The following is a 25,436-nucleotide window of genomic DNA, read 5'->3' on the forward strand; positions in this document are numbered from 1 at the left end:
CGGGACAGCGCAAAGAGGCGGGAGGGCGGTGTGGCTACGCTGATCGTCATTGGTTGGTTATTTTCTCAGCGTGCTTGCTGATTGGCTGGAGGTCTTCCAGGGGACCGCGAGGCGCCCTGTACTGCTCCTTGCACCATAGAGGTTACCATAGAGGCGCGGTGGTGATGGCGGCGGGGCGGGCAAGGCCGCCTTCTCCGGTGCGCCGGTGGCTGCTGCGCCCGCCCAGGCACCCGCCTCCCTTCCGAGCCTCTCCTAAAATATAATTTTAAACACTTAAACGTTTTCCTGGCGTTTATTAAAGTGCCCGCTTCAGGCGTGGCCGAACGTCGCTGGAGCCGAGGTTTAGTGCCGCCGCCCCGGGGAGGGTCTTGGGGCCCCGGGGAGTGGGATCGCCGCCCGGGCCGTGGTGCAGGGGCAAGGCCCGGCTCCGTGTCCCGTTACCCGTAGCCTTAACCGCTGGGGACCGCCGTTGGGTGAGCTGAGGCCGCCCGAGGCCGCCGGTGTCCCGCCCCCCGGAGGAAGAGAGCGGTCGGAGGGCGCCCCCCCCCCGGGCCGTAGCTCGTTACCGGGACTTTAAGTTCCCGCTTTGCCAAACCCCCTGAGCCCTTGCCCACCCTATTCCCGAGCCTGGCGGCCCGGGACAACCGGCACAGGCGTTCGCGGGCTGTCCGCACCACGCAACCGGAGCGCCGGTACGGAAGGGCGGTACCGGGGTTGGGGGGGGGGGGGCTCTCCGGCACCGAACTACAAGGCCCAGCAGCGCGGCCGGAGCCGCCCAAGGGGAGGTATCCCGGGCGGGGCGACCCGGGGCGGGGCGACCCCGCCTATTCCTGGTCCTCCTCGCAGCCGCAGAGGTTTCCAGCCGTGCCTCTCGGTAAGTGGGGCGGGGGGGGGGGCGGTGGTGATGGGGTCCCGTATACCCCTCCCGAAGTGCGATGGTCCCACTCCGGGGGTTGTACGGGGGGGCGCGGGGGGGTTTGCTCAGCTGCGAAGTGGCGGCGACGCTTTCACTTTCGTTTCCCGGCGGCGGAGCCGGGGATGTCCGACCCACTCCCCGCCCTTCGCTGGGACCCCACGCACGGGAGTGCTAACGGGGACCGGAGCCGGCCCCGCCACCGTGGCACCCGACTGCCGGTGCTGAGGGGCTGCCCGGTGCGTCCGGGCCGCGGTGTCCCGGTGTCCAGCCGCGGCTGGAAGTTGGTTTCACTCGGGAAGGGGCAATCGGTGGTTTTCTACATCCTCGGGGCGCTGCAGGTGAACGAAAGAAGAAAACAGCAACAGCGAAAGAAAAGGGAAAAAAACCCCGAAACTCCCCGGAGAGAGGCTCTTCCGTGAACACCGGAGGAAGCGTTATTTATTCCGCTCAGCTCCCTGGGCGCTGTAACGATTCCTCATTCGCTCGGCCCCGGGCGGGGACTGCCCGTTCGGCATCAACACCCCGAAGGTGTGGCTGTCCCTGTCCCCTAGGATGGCAGCAGCCCCGCGGGGCCGCTCCTGCCTTCGCTGATAATAAAATGTCCTCCCCCCTCTACTTCGAGTCCTCCTCCTGGAAATGAAGAGCAGGCTCTGCCATCGGCACACTCGGCACCGTTTGATTTTCCTTCAAGATCACGGTTATTTTCACCAAAACCGACACTTTTTTTTTTGCAGCAGAATGCATTGTTTCGTTGCATCCAGGCACTGACTCTGCATTTTCTTTGCAAGTTACTTTTAACCCTTGTGGCAGCAAGGGCTCGTGTTCCGTCCCAAAACAATGCAACAACGTGATTCTGGTGCTGTCCTTAGATTTTGATTTTTATTTGTTTTTTTTTCTTTTCTATCTGGTGCCTCTCGAGAGGTCCCTGCTCTTCAGGAGCTGCGAATCATAAAGGCACATCAGGGTAGGAAAGTTTTACGTCAGCCAGGTGAAGACTGAGGCGTAGATGAAGTGCACGCCGTTTCCTCTGCTTCACTGAGATAACTAAAAGTGAAACTGTTATAATCAGGTCTGAATTTTGAATAGATAATTACTTGTCATTGATAACTAATTGCTTTTAATGAACAACTTAATTGCTTTAATGAATAACTAACGCTTTGTATTAATTCCTGATTCAATTTACAGGATGGTAAGAAATACACAAAACCTCACTCATGCTCAGAGACAGCAGCTGCCTTACGAAAATGGCCAAAGCTAAAGCTGCTGCGGGGTGTGAAATTGTCCAGAACACAGAACAGGGAGGCAGGTACAGGGGGTGAAATTGTACATTCTCAGCTCGTTCTCTTATGGGATGAAACCACAGAAACAAAAGAACGTTGCTGTGAAGACTCTCCCATCCTCCCCATCCTAATTTGTATATCAGAGATTTTGATCAGTAAAATAACCAATGATTATATTAGTATAGGAATATTAATAAAGTGATTTAATTGGTGATATTAATATAGGAATATTAATAAAGTGATAATGATTGGTGGACCAATCATTGTAAATGTCAAAATTAATAGCGGGCATAACACGCACGCTTATGTTAAAATATGTTAAAGATCATGACTTTGCAGGAAAAGGATACAAAAATGTTGAATTTTAATGTAACTTTGAAGCACGTTAGGAGGAGCCATCCCCTGTGCTCCCAGCGCTGGGTTCTCTGCAACTGTGTAAGTTTGTCGTGATGACGACCCCCCGTCAACACAACTGCAGCCCTGGGTGGCCTGGAGGATTGCGCCACGTCCGTTTCTAGGGTCTGCCCTGCTTTCTGCTCCCAGCAGGAGGAATCCTCCAGGGCAGCCTGTGTCAGTGCAGCTATCACTGCTCTTTCCAGCTTGGATACCTTGTCCTTTCCGAGCGCAGCCCTTCAATCTCCATCTAAACTTCTGCCTGACTTCCAGGCTGTTCTTTGGCACGGAATGCAGACAATCTCCTGGCTGATGCCAAAAAAAAAATACCAGAGCAGAGTTGCAAGGAGTCCATTTCCCTGTGAAACTTCTGGATTGGAAATGACCTGAAATGCTCCAGTGGGATGATTGTTGATGATGAACTTTCCCTCTGTTCTGAGGTCAGTCCTTACTCGCTGCTGCTGTCACTAAGATCAGCTGAGAAGGTTCTGCTTTGGATTCCTGGAATTGAATCATCCGGGATTGGCGGCAGAGTTTTCGCAGCAGCGAGCTGCCCCTTGACAGGTTGCCAGGGCTGGAGCCTGGCTGCCTGCAAGACGTAGTGGCAAAGAGGGTGATTTAGTGCTCTGTTTCCAGCCCTGCGTAGGCTCCTGGCAGTTTGGATACTGTTTTGATCGATGCACCCGCTACAGATTTATGTTGTGTGATTTGTGGTGTCCCCACGCAGTGCACAGATAACTCCTGCAAAAGCTTCAGTGCTATTTGTTGACCCTGCTGTCATGCAACATATTCATTTCGATACTGAGAATTATCTGGCAGTTTCAGCACAGCAGTCATGAGCAGCAAGGCTATAATAGCCTCATGACACAGGCTTGTGAGACAGAACGACGACAACCTGCCTAACTGAGACCTCCTCCGTTTGTGCTCTTCCGTGGGAGCTGAGCTTAGCAAGGTACCTCTCTTGGAGCCAGGAAGCTGAGGATGAGAGCCACTGTATTTGGAGGTCAAGTTGTTGCATTGGATTTGAATTTCAGAAGCCGGGGAAGCTGTTGAGTTTGGTTATCACCAGGATGAGTGTGTCTTGTGTGTCTCGTCACGGTCAGCCTGAGAAGGTGGAGTGTGTTAGGGCTGGGACTGCACGAGTCTGGAGCTCCTGGCCTAATAGATCGTCAGCTGCTGGTTTTGTCTTGTACTGCTGTTGGAGCGTTGCAGTGATGCAGCGAAACCTCTGTTCTTCTCAAGCGATGTGCGAGGCTCCAGATTTCAGAAGACCTGAGGCTCCCCCACGTTAGCTGCCTACGGCAGGGCTGTGCCTGGAGTGTCACAGCACATTACAGCCATGATTTGAGGCTGCCTGTGGGGACAGCCAGCGTTCCAGCAGGGTCTTCAAGCCTGAGATCCCACCAGCAGGCTACGAGGCACCACTGCCTCTCCCATGTAGCCAATCTGTAGGATCAGTGGGTCTGGTTCACAGGGTGCCACGCAGGAGAGAGGCTGCTGTGCCGCGCTGGCAGCCCCAGAGCACCAGGCTCCGTGGCTGGGAAGCAGCAGTCAGCAGAAGGAGCCTTACACGTGGCTGCTAAAGAGGGTCTGCAGGCGGCCGTGGATGTCAGGAGGAGCCTGGCCCCAGCAGCAGGGACTCCAGTGCGCTCGGGTGCCTGGCTGAGAAACCTTGGTCTGTGCGTGGGGGGTTTGGAGCTCGCAGCTGTGTCGTTCCCAAGCCGTTCCTCGTCGTACCCTTCACGGGCACAACTGTGTTGACAGCATCTGAAGATGAGATAATCCCCTTATTCTTTCCTCTTGTAGACTTCCACGATGGATGAGACCTCTGACGAGCCTCCCACGTCTGCGGTCCTCTTAGACAACTGCCACTTCTCCCAGGTCGTCTTTAACAACGTGGAGAAGTTTTATGTTCCTGGAGGAGACGTAACCTGTTACTATACCCTCACACAGAACATTGTTCCTCGCAGGAAGGACTGGGTGGGCATCTTCCGGGTAAGTGAATGCTGTGAAACCAGATGTGCCAAGTATGAGAAAGCAGCAGGAGGGAAAAACAATGAGCTTGGGCTTTGATAGAAGAGGGTTGGGGATTTTTTTTTCAGTAATAGTCTTGTGTAATGGAGCATCTTTAGTGTGACATAGGACAAAGTGCCAGACCTGTTGAGACCTAAACAGCTTTGAGACTAATCAAACACTCGGATTATCCTTTCACGCCTAGACCACAGCTCTTAGAAGTCAGGACATCAATGCAAAAGTCCTCCCAGTAACTGATCTGCCTGGACATAGAGTCCCAGAACCACAGGATGAGCATGAACTGTGTGATGCCATAGAACAATTTTGATGTTGCAGGTGGGATGGAAAACAATCCGGGAATATTACACATTCCTGTGGGCTCCTCTGCCCGGTGGCGTCAACAGTGAGACCGCTGTGCAGCAACAGATCCAGTTCAAAGGTGAGTGGGGAGCTCGCGTCGCTCAGGGAATGTGAACAGACTCCTGCTTTGCTGTCATAGCTTTCCGAATTACAGAGTATCTGTAGGACCATGTTTTGGGAGACTTATTTCAAATCCTGTAATAAATCACAAAATTTTGAATCTGCTAAATTCTGCTGTTCTGACTGAGTGATATTGTAATCACTGGCACGAGGAGTTACTGATGGTGCAGGAACCATACTGAACGAGCATGGCTCCGTTTTTCTGAGGTTCTTTCTGTGCTATCTAGTTAAGAGACTTGAATAAGTAGAAGCTGTGTATGACGGGGTTGTTGTGTTTGTCTGAAGCTTACTACCTACCGAAAGATGACGAATACTACCAGTTCTGCTACGTTGACCAGGACAGCGTGGTCCGGGGAGCCAGTGTGCCTTTCCAGTTCAGACCAGAGACTGAGGATGATATCCTGGTGGTTACCACACAGGTATGTGTCCTCTCTTCCCCGGCTTTTTACTGCCTCTGCTTTTATTGGCATACGCTCACTGCTACTCGGGGAGCGATCCAGTAAATCGTATGCCAAGCGAGAACTCAGCAGACTTGGATTCTATTCCTGGCTTCGCTCCTGATGTGTCACACAACTTTGGGCAGCCTTTGTTTCTCTACCTGCCATTTATCACTTAGATCGTGAGCTCTTTGTAACGGGGAGCGACTTCATACGTAGCATTTCAGGGCATTTTGAATATTTTTTAATGAAAATGTCATTTTCATGGAAACAGCCTGCTATTAGATGGGAGTAAGGGCCTACACACCAACAATAACTGAGGTGCTGTGAAGCCAAGCGCTCTTTATTTTGCAGTGGCTGGTGTGCAGCCCTTTTGTTAATGACTACACTGCACACGTGGTCTACAAACTGCAAAAAGCCCCAAAGCTCAGCCTCTGCTGGCTTCTGCAGGCACAGAGGGCATTGAGCATCTCCAAAGATCGGGGTAGTGGGTGCTCAGTGTTCAAGAATTGGGTCCATGGTCAGCTTTGGACTGCCTGGAGAGAGTGAAGTAGCAGCCTGGTCTATGCCAGTCATGAAAGCACAGGGAGGTACGGTGTTCCCTTTTGCAGAGCTCATCTTTCTTTGCCCTTCACACGGTGCTATTGGGAATGTAGCTTTTCAGTGCTTCTGTTACAACCAAACAACTTTGTGGCTTGCCAGGGAGAGGTGGAAGAGATTGAACTGCAGAACAAAAATTTGCATAAAGAAAATGAGGAGCTGAAAGCAAGCTGTGCAAGTCTCCAGAAACAAAACAGTGACCTGCAGGAAGAGCTCAAGAAGACACAGGTAAGCAAAAAGTTAATATATTAAGTCAAAAGCTTTAAGTCAGAAAGATGAAGAGAGATGAGTCAGGTCTTGTTCCACTGTATGCTTCCAGGAGAAAAATTAAAGAGGTTTCTGCCCCTATTATGTGTTTAATCCTTTATCAAATCGTACAACACCTCTACTGTGATAAGAACAATAATGATGAACAAGAGACATCTTCAGACACAGGAGTCAGGAACGTATGGGAAGGGGAGTGTTCAAAATTGTTTTGTAGGCTGTCCTGAAATCCCATCATCATTATCTTTTCCTCCTTCAGTTTTGCTCAGGGTTTAATAGAAATGAAACGGGGTCTGATGGGGTAGTTGGGATGCAAAGGAGAGATTTTCCTCCTTCAAATGGGCTGCCTGGCAGTGTGGCATTTGAGAGGTTTTGCAGTTCCAGTGCAGAGCAGGACTTTTGCTTGGGTCCCATTTACCTCCTGCTGACCTCACTGTGGTTTTCACGAGCTGCAGAATAGTTCAGAGTCACTAAGGAGCAACACAGAGAAACTGGAGCTGGAGCTGAATTCCCTGAAAAAGGAGAATAAACACCTAAAGGAGCTGGGTGACCGCAGAGAGGCAGAACTGCACCAGTAAGTCTATTTACAGCATATCTGAAAATAGGATTTCGTGTAAGCCCCTGGCCTTTATGGATTAAATTTCCATCCGTGAAAGTGTGGTGTGTTTTGATTTGTTCTGAGTAGACTTGAAGAGCAGATTCAGAATGTGACCTCTGAGAAGGAACACCTGGAAACCAGACTGAAAACAGCCCTGGATCACATGGACCAGCTGCAGGTAGCAAACATACAGCTGCCCTCCTTGGCTTTTATGGACTGTCTCTGATGGAATCGGTTTCTCTCTGACAGAGAACTGAGCGATCTTGAGCAAGTGTGTGGTGTATGAGTTTCTTTTTTGATTACGTGGGTTCTTTAGGAAAATGTCAACCTTTGATATGATTCGACCTCCAGGAAACCTCAAGCAAGCTGTACTCTGGAAGGAAAGATGGGGAGGGATGGGGGGATGTGCTAAGAGATACCATAAGGATTTTATTTCCTAAAAACATCCCCTCTGCATGCTCAGTAAGTTGACCAAAATCAGACTGTTGTTTGCCTCCTGCTAGCTAAGGACCCAGGCAGAAAACACTTCAGTTCTGAAAAACATTCTAAAATTATCTTCAATACTTTGGTGAAAACAAGAAATGTGAGAAATGCTGGAATACTGGGTGAAAACAGCTGGGAGGTATGTGAAGGGAGAAGGTAGACTGAAAATAGCTTGGGGGTTAGGTGTGGGACAGGGGAGAGCCAGAACGACGGGCTGTCTGGCTATGGAGTCTCCGTTTTTCTCTTTGTTCTCTGACTTCCCAGACTAGAATGGTCGCATTGAAGCTTAGAAAGCTCTTCAGAGAACACACGAGTGACTAGTGTGTTCTGATGAATACAGCAGCTCCAGTATGGCCCAGTGTAACTCTTCTCAGTTTCTACAAAGGTTTCAATGGCAAAATGTTTGCAGAGAAAAAATTGAAGCAGCTACAGGTCCTGGAGCTTTGCCTTCTGCAGCGAAAGGTGCCTGTGCTCCTCACTCCGAGCTGTTCAGTTTTCACTTTTTGCCCACTCTTCTTCCTCCCTAGTGTCAAGTGTTGAATTATGAGAAAGAAGTGGAAAACCTGTCTCAGGTGGACCGTGACAAAACCAAGCAGCTTGAAAGTTTAAAGGAAAAGAATCGCCAGTTATGCATGACCAGAACTCAACAACAGGTAAAGCCTTCCCTGAGTATCACGGTGCCCAGGGGAGCCAGGGCAGAGAGGCTGAGGCATCCTTGGCAGTGAGCAGGTAAAAATATTGCTCAGTCTTTGGAGAATCTAAGGGATTCCATGAGAGAAAGAGAAATGTCGATGGTGGTGTGGATGTCCACACAGGTAGTTCTGTGAACACACCATCTGCCAGATTCTTATATTATACATATAGTCTTGTAGAATACACGTAGGGTTTTGTTTTGGAAGAAATGTCTGTCTAACTAGACGTTGTTATTCTGATTCTCTGTAGCAGGAAAATTCAGTCTCTGTCTTGATCTCTTTTGAGTCAGCTCAAGGGATAAAGAAAACCCGTGGGAATTCAGGATTGATATTTGGCTGATTGCAAATTGTTGCATCGAAGCAAAATTGTTTCAGGACTGGGACTCATGGGTAAATAAAACAAGTGACCCTAAATCTGCCCAGATTGTATGCTGTTAATTTTACTTCCAACAGGAAGCTGACTAGTTGCTGCGAGGCAGCAACCTTGCTGGTCTTCTCACCATTGATGCTTTTGTCTCTTTCTTATCTTTAATATCTCAAATTTAGCATTTAATAATCAATAAAAATAGATGCAATATGCTCAGAATGCACCAAAATAAGATGTAAACAATACAATACAAAGTTTCTGTTCTGTAGTTTGGTGCTCTGCCCCACATCCCTCCCCAACTCCTCTTTGCAACTCTGCTTGTGAAAATCTGGGGTTTCTGCAGAGAAGGAGCAAAATAAGGAGCCTGAAAAATGGAAAACTTGAAGGGGTCAGAGGCCAAGCTCTCACTTTGTCTGTCCCACTGTCTGCAGAACAAGCAGGTGCCCAGTGTTTGTGGGAGTGCAGCTGGGGAGATAGTCCCAAAAGCACTGAGCACAGAGCTCTGCTGTGTTGTACCTGCTGGTGCCTGTGCAGGGGAGCTGAGATTCACTGGCAGCGCTGTTTTCCACCTTCTTTTGATTTGCAGAACCATCACAGTTTCCCTGTGATGTTGCAGATGACTGTACGTATAACAAGTTCATGGACAAAAGGCTTGCTTTTCTTAGGTAACTTGTGCAGACCTTTTAGAAGTAATCCACAAACCTCAGCATTGGAAATCACTCCTTGAAGGAAGGTGAAGGATATAGAAGGGTGGCATGCTGCGGCATTTCTTTCTACTGGAGAAGCCATCATTGGCAATGACGGAGGCCATCACATCATCATCTTTAGCCTGTTGCCCTGAGTGACCTTCTAAAGGTGCTTTGCTCTCTGTGTGTGCCACAGAGGGAGCTTTTGGAGGCTCTACCCTCACTTTGGCCTTGAAAATTAGATGCCTAAAATAGACGATGTGATTACCTCTGCTGTGATGCCAAATGTTCAGGATTCTTAGAGTGATACTTTAGGAATGACTGCAGAATCCCTAAGTACTCGAGCTTATCTCATTTACTGATTTAATTCAAGAGTCTGCTGCAAGATTAATTCCTAAGGATGTACTGGCTATCCACCGTCAATGCAAGTCTCACAGCACCAGGAAACCTTGTAGACTTGGATAGCTCTCACCTGCCAGGGTAGATTTTTCAGCTGTATAAGTTCCTTTTCTTCAGCCTCCCTCTTTGTTTGACCTGTCATATGTCCCCTTTGGAGGTCACGTGTCATCTCACATGCTGTAATGAAAACGCAGAGCATGAGTGGTGACATGGATCCTAGGTGACAAACGATGAAATGGTAAGAATCCCATTGAAAGCGAAGGGTTGTTTGTTGGTAATAAATGCAGCATGAGGCAGCTAGTATATGATAGCTCCAGTGCTTGGAGCTGTCATCTTTTTATTTGCCAGTGTCCCATAATTTACCAAATAACACTCTTCCTTCCTAGCAACAAAACCACGACTTAATGAATGAACTTGAGGAGCAGAAGCGTTTGTTTCAGATTCTGCAGGCAAGAAAGAATGAAGCTGATGAGGAAAATCAGGTGAGAACTTGGCACAGCTCCGTTGCCTGTCTCCTGTATTGAATATGACACTAATCTCTCAGTCTAGTGCTCAGTTCGGTGAACCCTTCTACCAAACGGATCACCACGTGCCTGCATGTGGACCGTCACCTAAAGCCAGGCTGTCTGCAGGCACGTACAAATAACTGTGTGCCTGTCGGTACTGCCACATCTGTACAGAGGAAGGGTCCAAAAACTTGCACCTTTTCCCCCAACCACAGAATAGACTGGTTTACCCGTAATACCGCGGGGGATTTTCAGAAATTCCTAATGTTAGCTTAATTCTGACACCACTGAAATGAATGGACTTACTTCTTTAAATGGACATTGCCTTTTTGTCCAGAATAAACAGTGGCTGCTCAGTTTTGTTCCTTATTCTGCGTGACTTCAGGATAATCTTGTGTCTTTTAAAGTCTGTTACTCTATTGTGATCATCTTGTCTGCCTTTCCGAGCAGGCCACTGAATAGGTCCTTGCCTTTCCTTGCCTCACTTTCCTCTTTGGTCAAGCAGGACCAACGCTGAGCTACCTAAAAGAGCAACGTTGATTCTGATAGAAGAGGATCTATGTTAGTGCAAAGTATGACTTTTCTCTGAAATGGTCTCCTGAGCTTCTGGAAATTCATTCTGCCCTTCTGTCCCTTTGCAGAAACTAAGGGACAAGAATGATGGACTCCTGAGGCAGCTCTCGCAGGCTAGAGAGTTTTCTTCCTTCTCTATTGCTTCGGAAGCTCAAGCTCCAATTCCAGTTCCTGAAGCAGGAGGCCTTCTGTTTGGAAATCCATATTGTGGTGAGATTACTTGGCATTCTGTCTGAAACCGCAAATACATGGCAGTTAAAGTCTCGAAAGAATTATCCTCCCTCTCCAATTGAATGCTGTAGAAAAGACATTATTAGCAGCACCTCTGTGGGGCCTTGCATGTGTGCAGATGACTTGGCAGCTGCAAAATGCTGCCAGGTGTTAAGAGTTCACTTCAGCGATCAGCTGTCTGTTCCTTTTCTGCCAAGAGAGACAACCATTAGCTAGTTTATTCAGCTGGGAGACAGCTAGTTCTGTGGCTTATGTCCAGTTTCCACAGTCCTAAATATAGAGGTTTAGATCCAGAGCCACATCCTCATGTTTCAAGAATTACTAGTTATCAGCACATTACGTTGTTAATCATTTTGCTGTGGCTAAACTGACGACTTCTTTTTCCAGCTGCAGGAGGAAACCTGGGGGCAGAAGCTGCAGACACAGTAAGTAAAGCGGACATGACTGGGCATGAATTAGTGGTTTGAAATAAAAAGCTCCAAGTTCAGCTCTGTGGCCAATTGTCGACTTACTGGTTTAGTCTTGGTAAGACAGCGGACAACAAAATGGAGCTGCACATGTTTAATGCGTAGAATTAATGAGAGTTCTGTGTCTTAAGGAAGAGAAAGGAAACTCTGTTGACCTTAATCTTTGAGGACCAGCTCTTGGCAGCATCTAATGTCAGAATGAGCAGCACGCAGCTGCTAAATACTTTATTTCATATTGGAGACATGGATATGTGCTGTGTAGGATGGAAAGTTAAGAGTACCTTGCAGAAGCTCTTTACTTTTAAGTGCTATTTAGAGAAGGCTGGAGACATTTGAAAACTTGAGAGTGTTAGAATTCAAAGACTTGTCCAAAAGTGGTAATATCTGGCTTTTACGTTTCTTCTCTTTGAATATAATCTTGAAACTGACTTTATTTGTATTATTTGCTTTGTGCTTCAGGCTTCTATAAGGAAATGCCCCATGTGTAACGAGGTATTTCCCGAAGACATTGAAACAAGGCAGTACGAGGCCCATGTGCAGAGCCATCTTCTGGAGTGCCCACTCTGCAGCGAGGCCTTTGAAAAGTCCAATAAGCAAGTGTTTGATGACCATATGTTTTGTCATGGCCTGGAATAATTTGGAGTTCATAACTACTCTGTAGAATAGGTGCCAGAGGCTGCAGTATAGAATAGACCAAATCACTGCCTAGGCTGAATTCCTGCTGAGACCACCCAGTCAAGACTGAGTATGCCATCAATACCGTAATTCCGAGCTTTCTGTTCCATGCAGCATATGACCAGCCCATAAATCAGGTCAGACATCTCCATCCTGAAACTGAATCACCGCCATCAGACTTAAGTTTGGATCTGGTTTGGATCAAGTATATATGCTTCTTAAATGGGTTACAAATCCTATCATTAGTAATTTAATTGAACGTGGTACCAGTTCTTTAGAACAGGATTGGCCATGTAGCTGTTCATTCAGGTAGGGATGTTGTACAGGAGTTTTCTATACTTGGCTGATACATCTCTATTCTAATGGTATTAGTCTTTAATACAGCACTGTGACTGCTAACCAAAGACCAGAAGCATTGTGTAATCTTTTAGGATCACACCTTCAGTCCTGCTCGGATTCTGGAATGCAGAATTAATTATTACTAAGTTAAAAAGTCTAAATGAAAATACATCTCTTCTGTCACCATCAGTTGTAAATCAAGTGAAAGATAAATATTTATAAAGAGATTGAATATCTGTTTGGAGATCTGAAGGTCAAGGGTGTTCTTCCAGCAAAGCAGGCAGCATGGCTTATTCTGTGAGGCACATGCACTGTTCTCTCCGTCTCAGGATGAGGAAAACCTGAAATTTCTGAAATGGGAAGGTCAGTATGGCATGGACCCCACAGGAAAGCAGTAGAGAGGATAAATAGCCTCTCAGTCAGAAACAGGGCATCGTCGTTTAAAGGAAATTATGAATTTGGATTATTTCTCTTTTATGTTTCTAAACCTTCTCGATTTAACAAGAAGAGCCTGTTCTCAAACCAAAACATTGCAATTCAGAACTAAGTGCCTTGGGGTATTACAATGCTTTGTGCACAGATTATCCAGTTGCTGGTTTTATTTCTGCTTCAGGATTTTCAGTTTATGATTAAGAGCACTTTTCTCTGTGAAGACACAAATGGGTAAAGGCTTATTATCCAGCTGTATTAGACTGTTTCCTGCTGAGTATCTGAAGCAATAGAAAACCTTAAGAAGTTTACGTAGGGTTTTAAGAATATTTAGATTCTTAAAGACAAAACTTCAAAATGTTTTACTGTTTTGATTCTACACAAACTTTGTATCAATCTAGGTTTAAACAGAGTATTTCTGTCTTGAGATGTACTATACTGGTATTTTAAAAAATCTGTAAAAGAAAATAACAGCAAACAAAAATAAAAGCTATATGGAGAAAAGCTTTGAAAAAGATGTCTATGCCTGTTCATTCTTTCAGAAATAAGTTGGAGGAACTGGTGGGGTCTTAAGGGAGCTATTTGCAGGCTTTCAATTACTTGCTGAAGGTTCTGTCTAATGAAGTACTCGAGCACCTCTCTGAATAACTTTTAGCATGCAACCTGGTATCCCTCCGGATAGTGGGACTGGTTCTGTTTAACAGAAAGCATGTATTTAACTGGTTGATACTCAGTGGCTCCTCTGGGAATATATTCCCTCATGGAAACAGATCATGCAGGCCAAAGGCTAGTATGGGATAAGAAGAACGAATCAGGAAAGTAAAATGAGCTGTACGGGATCTATTTGTTTATATCTGTTCCCAGTAGTGCCCATCTGGAAGCCTAGAGCTGCCTGAATTTCTGCCGTGTCACCAGAACATCCAGTGTATCAACCCCTTTTTTTCCCTTGTGTCACGGTTTGAGGCTGGGCCGGCCACTAACGAATGACAGACGCTCTCTACTAACCCCTCTCCCCTCCCAAAAGGGAAAAGGAGAGTGAACAAGGGAGAGAGACTTTACGGTTTGGAAAAGAAAACTAAAACAGCTTTAATGGAACAATAACAATAAAAGAAAAGATAAATAATAAGAATAAGGAAAAAATGAAATATATACAATATGTATAAATATATACAAACCCAATACCGAACCCAGCTCCCCCCACACACACACCCTGATGACAATAAGTCACCACCACACCGCAGGGCTGGCACTGGGGCTGTCCCAGGCTGGACTCGGCAGCAGACAGGGATGGGATACAGGAGCTGGACTCAGGCACTGGATTCAGGGATGCACGGATCAGTCCTCCTCAGATGTCGGCCATCGAAGAAGAGAGGAAGAGACGAAGAGAGCGAGACCCTCGTGATCTCTCAGCTTTATACTGAATATGACGTCTATGGGATGGAACACTCTGTGGGTCAGGTTTGGGTCACCTGTCCAGTTCGCTCCTCCCTGTAGGTGCGACCCTTTTCACTCCCAGCACCCCAACACGCAGTACACGATTCAGCAGTGACCTTGGTCGCCATAAGAACAAGTCTAAGCCAGGGCCTCTCTGCATCCCATTCCTTGGTACGAACTATAAACACCAGGCCTTATCGCTGCTGGAGCAGTCACTGTCTGGAAAAACAGGCTGCGGTTTCAGAAAGTGCCGTTAGTTAGAGGGGACTGAACTGAAAAGTTAAAGCACTAAAACAGAATTAGTTCTGATTTAGCCCAAACCAGGACACCTTGGCTAGGAGAAAAAGCTGAAAACCTCCTCACTCGGGATAATAAAATAATTATTTTAAAAAAACTTGGTATTGTACATGGTTTGACATTATTGATTACTCTGTCTCAACATTCCTGGCATAGCTTTATCCCAATGTTGACAATCGAACATTCCATTGAAATGAGGTTAACTTTTTAACTGAACACTTGTTTCCTCAGGAAAAGTCCCATTGTTTTCCAAGAAAATGCTTTTCCCCCCCAACCTTTTCCCGTACGTCCTCATTCTAAATCACATTTTTCTTCTTTTGCTGCTTTGGCAGAAGCAGATCAACCGTGGAGAGACACGAAAGAAATTTTTACTAAAACCTTGATAGTTCACCCAAATGCCAGTGATTAGACTTCTCTCCTTTCTACACCGTTGCTTGTGCTGGCTTTAGCAGCTCGTATCCTAAATCCAGACCCGGTCACCCGGGGTGAAGTTATGTCATGTGCTATCTACGTCCTTGAGCTACCGATGCCAAGTGTTGGTGCCCCCGAATTGCCTCTCCATCCCTTTTACCCGGTACCTATAATTTTCCACTTGCCTGCTCCCATCATTTCTACCAACCTCGGTGCCTTTGTTGAGGTGCGGGCCCTGGGACACAGGCAGCAAGCGGGTGACCGGCAGAGGGGGTCAGACTGCAATAAATCTCGTGAGGATGCTGGCTTTTTGAAGTATTTTAAGGTATGTCATTTGTTTTCTGTAATAATGACACAGATTCCAGACTCCCAGCCATGTACGTCGGCCTGATGCAGGTCATACCTTCCCTATCCTGGGCAGCCAGGGACCAATTTACCCCTAAGCACAAATTACATCATATATTTTCTGACCAAGTTTTCATTTTGCTTGTAATTTACAGCATTATTTATGTTGCTGCTGCATTTAGCCTTTGGAATCGTAAGAGGTTTCAATCCTATCTCAATTTTATGGTTTAATACAGAAGTAGCTCAAATGGCTGATAATTAGATATAGTTATACTTTGGATGAGATCCAGTATTACATTGATATGTATTGGATAGGACCTGGAAATAAATTTTCAAAAGGGACAGGAAGGGTTTGGCACAATTTATACCCGAAGTCATGTAGCATCTGAATGGGCATTTGTTAGAAATGTATGTAAAAGGAAGAAGTCATACTTTGTGGGCCAAATCTCTGTGAATATACACCCTTTTAAACCTTGCCAGGGCTGATCAGTTTGGCCCAGTTTAGGAACTGGCCCAGTTTGCTTTCCATCAGCGATGACTGCTCCGATGTAGCGTAGCGTTTTCTGTTCCCTCGTCCAGGCAAAACAGCTGAGCCTCAGAGAACTCGTCTCCCTTTGCTTCTCCCTCATTGTTGTCAGTCTCTTTGCCTTCCTTTTCCAAGAAGTTGGTTCTTCCCTTGGGCTTTCTCTCCCGCTCACAGAGAATATTTTGAATCTATCTGTCCCTGTCCGTGGCACATCATTTTCCAGTTAACAGGTATGTTTCTGTATGTGTAAAATGTAAACCAGATGATAACTGCTCTCAGCTGGCAAAGACACACTAACTACGGTCACAGAGGGCATCACACACCGACTGATGTCAGTTTGTTTCATAAGGAAGACCATTGTTTTGCCTAGGAAAAGTTATTTTTGGTGCAGAAAAAAAAAGAGACTGACCACAAGGGAGACAGTTACAGATTCCAGATTCCCAAACTATTTCAGCCTTGAGTCAGAGTATTGGAAAGGTGCCCCACTGACTGGTGGCTCAGCTTCTTTCAGGAAGCGATTCCCCATCGTACAGCTACCGTCCCCTTCCTCACTTGAACAGCCTCTTTCCTCCACCCGTTCACCTCCTGGTTCCTCTTCATCTATCCACGTTTTCTTTCCTCTTCCTGCAGAACGATTTGGACCTTCAGCACTGCCAATCTCCTCCGCAAACACAGTGCTGAGGTTGGGGGTGTGGATGAGGGGGAGGCAGAGGCACGGAGCACAGTCCATCTGGCAGTGCTGCCGCTGCTTCTCTTCTCTTCACCTTAATGAGGCTCCTGCGGAGAGCAGAGGAAGCTCAGAGGAAATAAAAAGCTTCCCGACAAAAGGAATGTAAATAGGCAAGATGCAGGTGAACAAAGGAGGAAAAGGAAAGCCTCGACAAGCCAGCGATTGCGTGGTTACACTCAGTAATCAACTTGTCAGTTGAAGGCACAGCAGAAGAGATCGATAATTGTTTACAGCAGCATAATGCACATCCAGGGTTTAAAGTGGTTTGATCATTGAAGTCCTCGTTTCAGGGATCAGTCCTGTGCTTGCCCAGTAAGCGGAGGAGCTTCTGGATTCGGCATGTCAATGATGGGAAGGGCAAGAGAGCAGAGAAGGGAATGGTGGAAAAAAATGTTCAGAAACGACACTTGGAGAGACTGCCACAGTGGTTTTGGTGGGGCAGCTCGGAAATATCTGGGGAAGGAAATGCTCCCAGGCCCCTGTGAGACTGAAAAATGCAGATATTCCACTTGGGCAGAGGTGGTTTTGTCGCTTCTATTATTTTGTAAGGACTCATTGTTTATCTTTGTTCTGCTGTGGAGATCCAGACTGACCTATTCCTGCCTGCACAGGAGTCAATGAGTCCCTTTATCTCTAGCGCACTACTACAAATAGAGAGTGCTCCGTGGGTATATAACGGCACGAAATCCAAACGCTGCCATTTATCACCCTCTTTGTACGGAATTAAATCACTACGTGAAATGCACTGAAGAATCGAACCTTTATTGTTTCGTTGGTGAAAGGATTGGGTCCCAGAATTACATCAGTTGTTTTCTCTAAACAGCTATTAGCCTCCTCCATTATACTAACAGAACTGGTTTCCATCCTCTGGCTCATTTATTCCAAACCAGCATTATTGAAGTGAATGGGGTCTAGGCCCTGGATATTAGAAGAGCTGTTGGTCTACTCATAAATAACAAGTTGTCAAGGATTTTAATGGAAACCCTTAGAGTGCTGTAAATCTGTGCAGTTCTGCTTGCATCCCCTCCCTCATTTCCATCACAATATCACTCCAGTGGGACTGCGGCTTGCAGCATGTGCCAGGCAGCCTAGATTGGTAGGACACGGGGGAAGAAGGGGAAAAAAAAAAAAAAAAAAAAACACAAAAAAAAACAAGCTGGAGATGGGCTGGGGGATTCAGAACAGTTGGTACTGCGGAAGCATCTGCTGGGTGGCCAGTTTTGGAGTCACCTGGCCTATTCAGCATGGCGAGGGGAAAGGGCTATTCATCCAGGGGGACTGGAGAGGGGGATAACAGAACCAGGGATGCTTGTGGAATAAAGACGGATGTATGGCAGTTTACATTTCGCTCCGTTGGTCTGTGAAGCAGTAAATCTCGGCAAGTGGAGGGTTTTGTGAGGTTTTGATCGCGTTTTAAGTGGTAGAGCTAGCGCAGTGGTACTGCATAGAGTGTCTCTTGCTGTTAGGCAAAGAGGACTTTCTTTTTCGAGATGAATTTTTTTAACCTTCCTGGTCAGTCCAAACTACCTTCAGGATGCTGGACGCCGCATCCTGAGCCAAACAGCAACGTTTCTGTCGTTCACTGGATCTGGCCAGAAACTGGGTTACTACAAAGTATGCCCCTTGACTTACTCATCCCCCAAATATCTGTAGCTCAGCTGCCTGCTCGGATCGTAGCACCCTGCCGCACGCACCGCTAAAGCCTTCTAGGAAGGAACTTGAGCTCACTCATCCATTCTCCGTTGGCTAGATGATCTTATGGAATATATCAGGACTGGCACAGCCCATCCCACTCGCAAAGCAGACGGGACTGCACGGGGAGCTATTTAAGAGATCACGGGGACCCTCTGCCTTCTGAGGCGCCAGAGCTCATTAAAACTTGTACGTAAGGTCAGTTTAGGCTTAAACGTAGACTTGTACCCTGGCTTACCGTGTAATAGGAACAAAAAACGACAGTGGTGACAAAGCTCCTACTAGCTTCAGAGTGCCCTGGGCTTACAGGCTTACATAATGACTGGTCTGGCACCGAGAGTCTAACAGACACCAAAGCCATCGGCAACACAGATCCTAAATTAATGACGTCAAATACAGCTCCTTTCACATTAGAACCCCACACGGCAAGCCTCGAAGAAGTCTCTTAGGAGACTTGTGTTCTAATTAAATATTACCCCTACGTTACAGACAAGGAAGCAGTTATCCAGACATGAAGGAATTTGGCCAAAGTCACTCAGAAAATTTGTGGCATAATCCCCCTTTCCCTCGCCAGACTTAACATTCATTTTGAGAAAAGCTGAGCAGCACAAGAAGGGAGCCAGGATGGAGAAAAAAATGGACGGCTGCCAAAAGGGATTGATGCCCTTCAGACTCCAGGGAGTTTTTAACCCTTCCCAATGGTTTTCCCAGCCTGAAAACCCTGGTGGGGTTCATCAGGCTGTCCTTCTCCTCTACTGATCCATAAGAGATTCGCCAGTGGGAGCAGCTGCTTCGAGAGTGAGTTGATAACTCAAGCCCTGAGGCACTTACATCTGTACGCCTCGTCCCCTGCCTGCTTCCCTTCCCCAGGAACAGGATGAGACTAGAATATTGCATGCGCTCTTATAATGTGTATTCCTGTGGGGCCTTGGTCATGATTACGGCATCTAAATGCAACCAGAAACAAACAGTGACAATGAAAAAAGACGAAAAAAGACAAAAAGAGATGATCAGCCTGAAGATTCTGAACATTTTTTACACTCCAATCTTTTCTATTTAATAACAAGTTGCAGTCTCGCAAGCCATACAGCGCAGCCAATTCCTTTTTTAATAACAGTTACAATATTTTTGAGAACAGCTGCTGCACATGTTATGTAGTACAGCTGAGAGAGCCATATGGATTTTTAATTCCTAAGAGTTATTACTTGGTTGTAGCAGTATCTATGAACCCACGCTTGCCTTAATGGAGTCATTAGACTCGACAATCCTTCTTTAAAGAGGGCTATTGTTAGGACAGAGCTGATCCAAAATGTAGGAAAGGTTTGGAAGAGGGGCTCTTCATTATAAGAAACAGAGAACATCAGTATTTTTTTTAGGCAGCTCAGTATTTTTTACACCTTCCGGAAGTTCCTTCTCTGTTCGTATAATTTTGAAGACCTGCATTCTGTCCTTTCAGAACTATACCTAGGAGTGTGCCTGAGATGTTGTTGTGCTTTATACTGGCGGGTTTTTTAACAAAATGGGGACGCTCAACCTTTCTTGCAAGCTACCTACTGGAACGCCCCTCTCCTTTTAAAGGAAGAAATCTTACAAGAATACTCAAGAGTTATCATCCTAGCACCTATTTTGGAAGAGACATTAACTTTGAAAGAGAGATTAAACCATATTCCTCAGTGAAATTTTCTAAGACAACCCCTAAACATGAGATTCTTGCACTTTATCCTAAAACATGTGGCCCAGTGAGAGACTAGATGCATCACTGTGGGATCCTGAATGAAAATTTTAGTCCCAGTAAAGGCTCCAATCCTTGTGTTTACAAGCAGAAGAAGAGAAAAACACACTCCTTTAATGTGGAAGCTACATATATGTGTCTATCACTTGAATGCATGGCATTGAGTATGCTACAGACTGCTCAAATAAATCTGAGGAGCTCACCGGATCTTTAATTCTATAAAAAATGTTGGAAAACTCTTAACCTTAGGAGACACATCAGGATTGTAAAATTTAAAATGAGTTCTGGTAAAACGAATTCTGCTGCCGGCTGCCATGGAAATGGAGCAGGTTAGTTTAAAGGAACCAGTATCACAGAAAGAAAAGGGAATCCAAGCTTTTTTGTGTGTGTCGAACAATTAGCTTAGAACAACCTCCTCCATTTTTAGCCATCTCAGCCTGTTTCCATGGCAGCAGGAACTGAATCCCCACAACTGTTGCGAATTCTGGAGGTAAATGGCGCTGCCCATTGTGTCAGCAGCACCGACAGACCTCGGAGGCTAATTTCAGTTTCCCAAAGCTGGTAGTTTTGTTCCATTATTATTTATTTAGGATGATTTTTGTGCTGTTTTAGGGATTTAAGACAAGGTTGCTCTCAGATCCATGCACAACCATCAGCCCAGGGTTAGGGTAGCACGGACAGATCCGGCGTGGACCAACGTCCGGCAGTTTAAAACCGAATCCCAAAATCCCATCCAACCAGCTGCACGGGGCCTCACGACAAGGTTTGTTGCCTCACAAATAAACCCTTGACGGAGGATCCTCCATGCTCACTGCTGCTTAGGGATCAACACTCGGCTCTGCCAAGCCCTTCGCTATGTTGTGTCACCTCGAGCTGCTGTGGGCCTCACGCCCACTCACCTCCCTCCCCTTCTGGCCCCCCAAAATGGCACCGCAGAGGCCCAAAGGCCGAGCCACCCGCTCCAGCCCTTCCCAGAGGGGTTCGGGGCTCCGAGGCGGGGACCAGACCCCGCCCGGCCATGGGGCGAGCCCGCCAAAACCACCCTCCCTCACAGAGCCCCTCCCAGAACCCCCCGCGCAGCCTCGGCGCCCTCTCGGGAATATTCAAATCACCCCCGTCCTCGCAGCTGTGATTGGCTGTGGGCCGTTCAAATGAAGCCACGCCTCCTCTGACGTTGTAGGCCGTTGATTTTGGGGGCTGGAATGCGCATGGGCGACTCCGGCGCACGCCCGTGACGCCAGCGCGTCCTCTTGTTGCCCTAACAACACCCCACCCTCCCCTTGCTGTTTCCATCCAATCAGAGACCCTCCTGGCCGCTTGGCCCAATGGAGCGGCAATATGTTAACAAAGGGGCGGGGCGTAAAGGGGGGTTATGCAGGTCGTTTTGCCCAATCAGAAGGCGGGAAGGGGGGGGGGGGCTCCCCTCAGCCGCCCTGCTCGGCCCTGCCACTGCCTCCGTGTAGGCCGGGGGCCGCGGCCCGGCCCCGGGGGGTGCGGGCTGCCCTGGCTGCAAGCTCTGCGGTGCCTCCGGGCCTGCCGAGGGCCGTTATGGGGGTGGCCGTCCCTGTAAGGGCGCTCCCGGCACTCAGGTTCCCGCCTGGGGAGTCTGCGGTTGGCGTTAAGGCCAAGTCCCGTGTGACAAGCGCAGGGAGGAAACCTCGGGGGGGAAAGTGCCTCAGAAGTTGCGCTGTAGCCGTGGGTGGGTCTGTTGGGTTGTAGAGTCTGGTCCTGGCGCGAGGATGGAGCGTTGGGAGGTCATTTGTGCTGCCTCTGGGATGGGGAAGCCAAAACAGCTGTGGCGCAGTCGATTCCTAAAGGACTCGTCAATGGACAGTTGCACAGAGGTCACAGCGTTATTTTAGCATATTGCTTGAATGGTCAGAAATCCAAAGCTTTAGCGTCTGCGCGTCTTGTTTTGCGCAGTTTGGCAGCCGGTCTCTGAATTCCCCCACTGATGCTGTTGACTTCAGACATGTGCTACCAGCCATTCGTCAGTATTTCTTTATTGGCCCCAGTGTCCCCTGTTGTTCTAACACTTGCTCTTTGCGAGTATGTGCTATCCCTAATGTTTAATCTTCCTAAAGTACTAGCTTGTGATCATTAGACATATTTCTCTCATAACGACTGGAGTTGGGCAAGAAGTCAAAACAAAACTTAATACATCTGTGAGCTCCTGCCAGTATTTTCTGGATTCGTGCCTTGAGAGAAGAACATGAAGAAGCACTGTAAATGGCTCTGTTCCCGATCCAAATAAAGCATTATTCAGAGTTGTATTCCAGGAATCTTTGTTTTTCACCACTCATCAGAAATATCAATGGAACTGGTTGTTCTCGCAGTTATTGCTACCCTGTACGAAGCTTCCGAAACAGTACGAAATTGCCGGTTGGTTTGGTAGCCATTTGTTTTGCCCAGTTCACCATCTAAAGCAGGCAGTTTGTAAATAATACATCCACAGTGAGCAGAATCAATCCACCTTGACTGATTGCTGAGGTCTAATTGAACGGCGATTCTACATCTCCCTCTGAGTCCAAACAGAGAGTTTGAAATTATGAATCTTTGTTCTCTTGAAAGTGCGTGGGGCTGCTAGCGGGTACGGCTTTTGGGGAGCAAGAAGTACCGAGGGGCGAGCAGCATGCTGAGCAGATCGTGCTTTCTCAACAGATGGCTTAATGGAAATGAAAAATAATCAAGTGCTTATGAGCGTGAGTTGGTTAGGCTGTCTGCATATGACGATCCATTTCTTGGCTTTTTTTGCAATCAAAAAGATGAAGATCAAAATATTTCTTTATGGCTTTTTTTCCCCGCCTGGAATTCTTTCCCCAGAGAATTAGCCACTTCCTTGGAAGGAGTGAGATCTGTAGGAAATATTTGCTGGTTGGAATATGAGCAGGGTGGTAAAGCTCGTCTCAAAAGAATTACACTTCTTTTTCAGTGTCTTCCTTCCTTCTTAAAGCCTGACTTTCTTCCTGGCGCAATTATTTTTTGGCTGTTAGATCTAATTCTATTATTTGCATGGCAGAAGGGGCTAATTTCCAGCATATTTGAAGCCTCTCCTGAATAATAGCCAGAGATTAACATGCTGGGCTAGAGGAAAGCAAATGCTTTTCTCTGTTTGAAATCAGTGCTGGAAAAGAAACCAGGAAAAATAAGCAAAGTTTTTTAAGGGCAGAAGACTGAAGGAAAGTAGTCCCGATTCTTTAATCGTACGATATTCTGACAAGCCAATTTGCTGTTACAGTTAGAGTTGCGCTTTTGCAAAATCCTTGCAGTAGTTTGAAAACCCAGGCCTAGGAAATCGGCATCAGAACCAGCTTTAACGCAATTATTTCATAACTTTTGTAGCGTCCCTCTGTTCCGTTTCCCTCCTCATAGTTATGACAATTCGTAGTTCAAGAGCTGCTCAAGGAAACGCAAGACTTTGATCTGAAAACTGGACTCTGGCTGTCAGGGCAGAGGCATCTTCATCACCGAATCTGCGAAGGACATAAAACCTGGACAGGATGTGATCGGCCAGCTCTGCCTCTCAAGGGTAATCCCTCCATTCCCTGTTTCAAGATTGCTGCTTTGTCACTGAGCTGGTGGTTTAATACCCAGTTTAGCCTTGCCTTGATGTGGTCAGTCAGCCATAAATAGCATTCACTGGTCATTTTCCCCAGATGCATCACTGTCGAAAGAATTCGTCACTGTCAAAAGAAAAATGCCTAGTTTACATGTTATTCTGTAAACCCTTGTTCAGAAATGACTTCTAATATTTTGAGACAGAATCACCTTGACAAGAATTCAGAGCATTCAGGATAGGTGGATTGAACAAGGAAAACTTTATCCCTCATCAGTGAATGAGCACTTAAAAGACACTCATTTTTCATGAGTCCCATGAAGCCGTCATCCTGTTCCAAGGAAGTCTCTCACCAAAGTGGTTTCCTTGGCATTTTTAAGTCATGTCCCTGATGATGTCTAACATTAAAACTTCTGTAAGCTTCTGGTTGTTTGGACTTCCAATCTGAGGAGCAAAACCTTAATTTACTTTGGTATTAGTACTGTTGACCTTTGGACACACCTGATTTTATGGGGTAAATTTGTTTGCCTTTGCATTGCCCTCATTGTTATTTTTTAGGGAATATTCCGAGGAAAGAATGAAAGTCTGGGAGTGTCTGGGGAAAAAAAATAAGAGGTGGAAGGGAGGACACATGGAGCCTTTGGCCTGGAGAAAAAGAAAGTAGGAAATCAGATCCTCTTGAACAGCAGGTAGGGTGGGCTGACCCACGGGCTCCTTTTCTGTTGTTAACATTTAGTTGCTTCAAACATTTGTGCTTGAAGTGAATCCAAACACTTGCTGAGCTGTACAAAGACCAGCAACGGCCTTAAATTGAGTGGAGAACCTGTGAACACGTGCTGTAGTACTGACCCAAGCTCTAGTTCGGTCGGTGCTAGGGACAGACACCCCAGTAAGAGACATTCGCAGTGTCTTTCCCAGCTCAGCACCAGGCTGGACTGCGGTAGAACCACACCTGGCATAGAAAGGAGTTCCACAGGGCCGTCGGCTGGGCTTGGCACCTTTGCTGTAGCAACGAATGAGTTACCAGCGTTTCAAGCAAGTTTAGGAGCAAATCGGCTTCATGTTCTCCTTCCCAGCCTTTTTATTCATGGTAGATTTAAGTCTGATCTGAGCATTTATGTGCTGGTGACATCCCGTGACCCTGCCAGGATATTTGTCTGTAACAAGGGCCTTGCACGTTTTGCTACTTCAGCATCCTCTGACCTTTTGTATAATAGCCTGGTAAGTAAACAAGCCTATTAGCAGAAGTTAATGACAGTTCAATACATGGCAACCAGAGATACAGAGAAATCATAATGGTTCGACTGGCCGAAGCATCTTTCTCTTGAGAATCTCTAAGCACTTCATAAATACTAGTAATTAATCTTTGTAGTGTCTGCGTGCCATAAATAAAATTATGCATGAAATACTTGCGCAGATTCTGGAGTAGAATACAGCATGTGTTACATTATCCAGATCAGTGCTGCATGTAAGTTTTGGCACAGTTAGTACTTCTATAAATACACACCTAATTAACTTTCTCTACTATTCTGGCACTATTTTTCATGAAGCATTATTGTGAGAAAAAGATAGTTACAAGAAAAAGAAATCTTGGAAGGAAAAAAAGGTCCTAAATGTTAAGATATTTCAGTTTACTTCTTTATGAAAAGAAGTCGTGGCTGAGCTGATGGTTGGAAAAGGTTCTGGTACGCAGTTCTGGATCATTCCAACACAGAATTAGCTCTACTAATAAGTGGTTGTAGAATGGGGCCTGACTGAGGAAGAGGGTTATCTTCCATCGAAACTGCTGATTTCTCAGAAGTGATGGAATTGGAATGCTGATGAGATTGCAGTGAAGTGAAATTGAAACTGTTGAGCCTCATTTATTGGGTTCTTTAGAGTAATG

General features: G+C 46.7%; 1 protein-coding gene across 2 annotated transcripts; it reads left to right on the forward strand.

Moving 5' to 3' along the window:
- Positions 1-845: 845 nt before the first annotated feature.
- On the forward strand, positions 846-13,343 carry CALCOCO2 (calcium binding and coiled-coil domain 2). 2 transcript variants are annotated; one of them, XM_086478046.1, is made up of 12 exons: positions 846-874; positions 4,396-4,584; positions 4,939-5,041; positions 5,368-5,501; positions 6,222-6,347; positions 6,833-6,957; positions 7,069-7,159; positions 7,992-8,117; positions 9,995-10,090; positions 10,756-10,897; positions 11,306-11,343; positions 11,845-13,343. In XM_086478046.1, exons 2-12 carry the CDS (start codon positions 4,405-4,407, stop codon positions 12,019-12,021), a joined length of 1,338 nt encoding a protein of 445 aa, XP_086334172.1. In that variant the 5' UTR covers positions 846-874; positions 4,396-4,404; the 3' UTR covers positions 12,022-13,343. The 2 variants fall into 2 exon arrangements, with proteins under 2 accessions (XP_086334172.1, XP_086334171.1); XM_086478045.1 differs by having other exon boundaries at positions 6,839-6,957.
- The last annotated feature ends 12,093 nt before the right edge of the window (positions 13,344-25,436 follow it).

The sequence above is a fragment of the Leptosomus discolor genome, chromosome 25 (assembly GCF_034619465.1).
Source record: "Leptosomus discolor isolate bLepDis1 chromosome 25, bLepDis1.hap2, whole genome shotgun sequence".
NCBI lineage: Eukaryota > Metazoa > Chordata > Aves > Leptosomiformes > Leptosomidae > Leptosomus > Leptosomus discolor.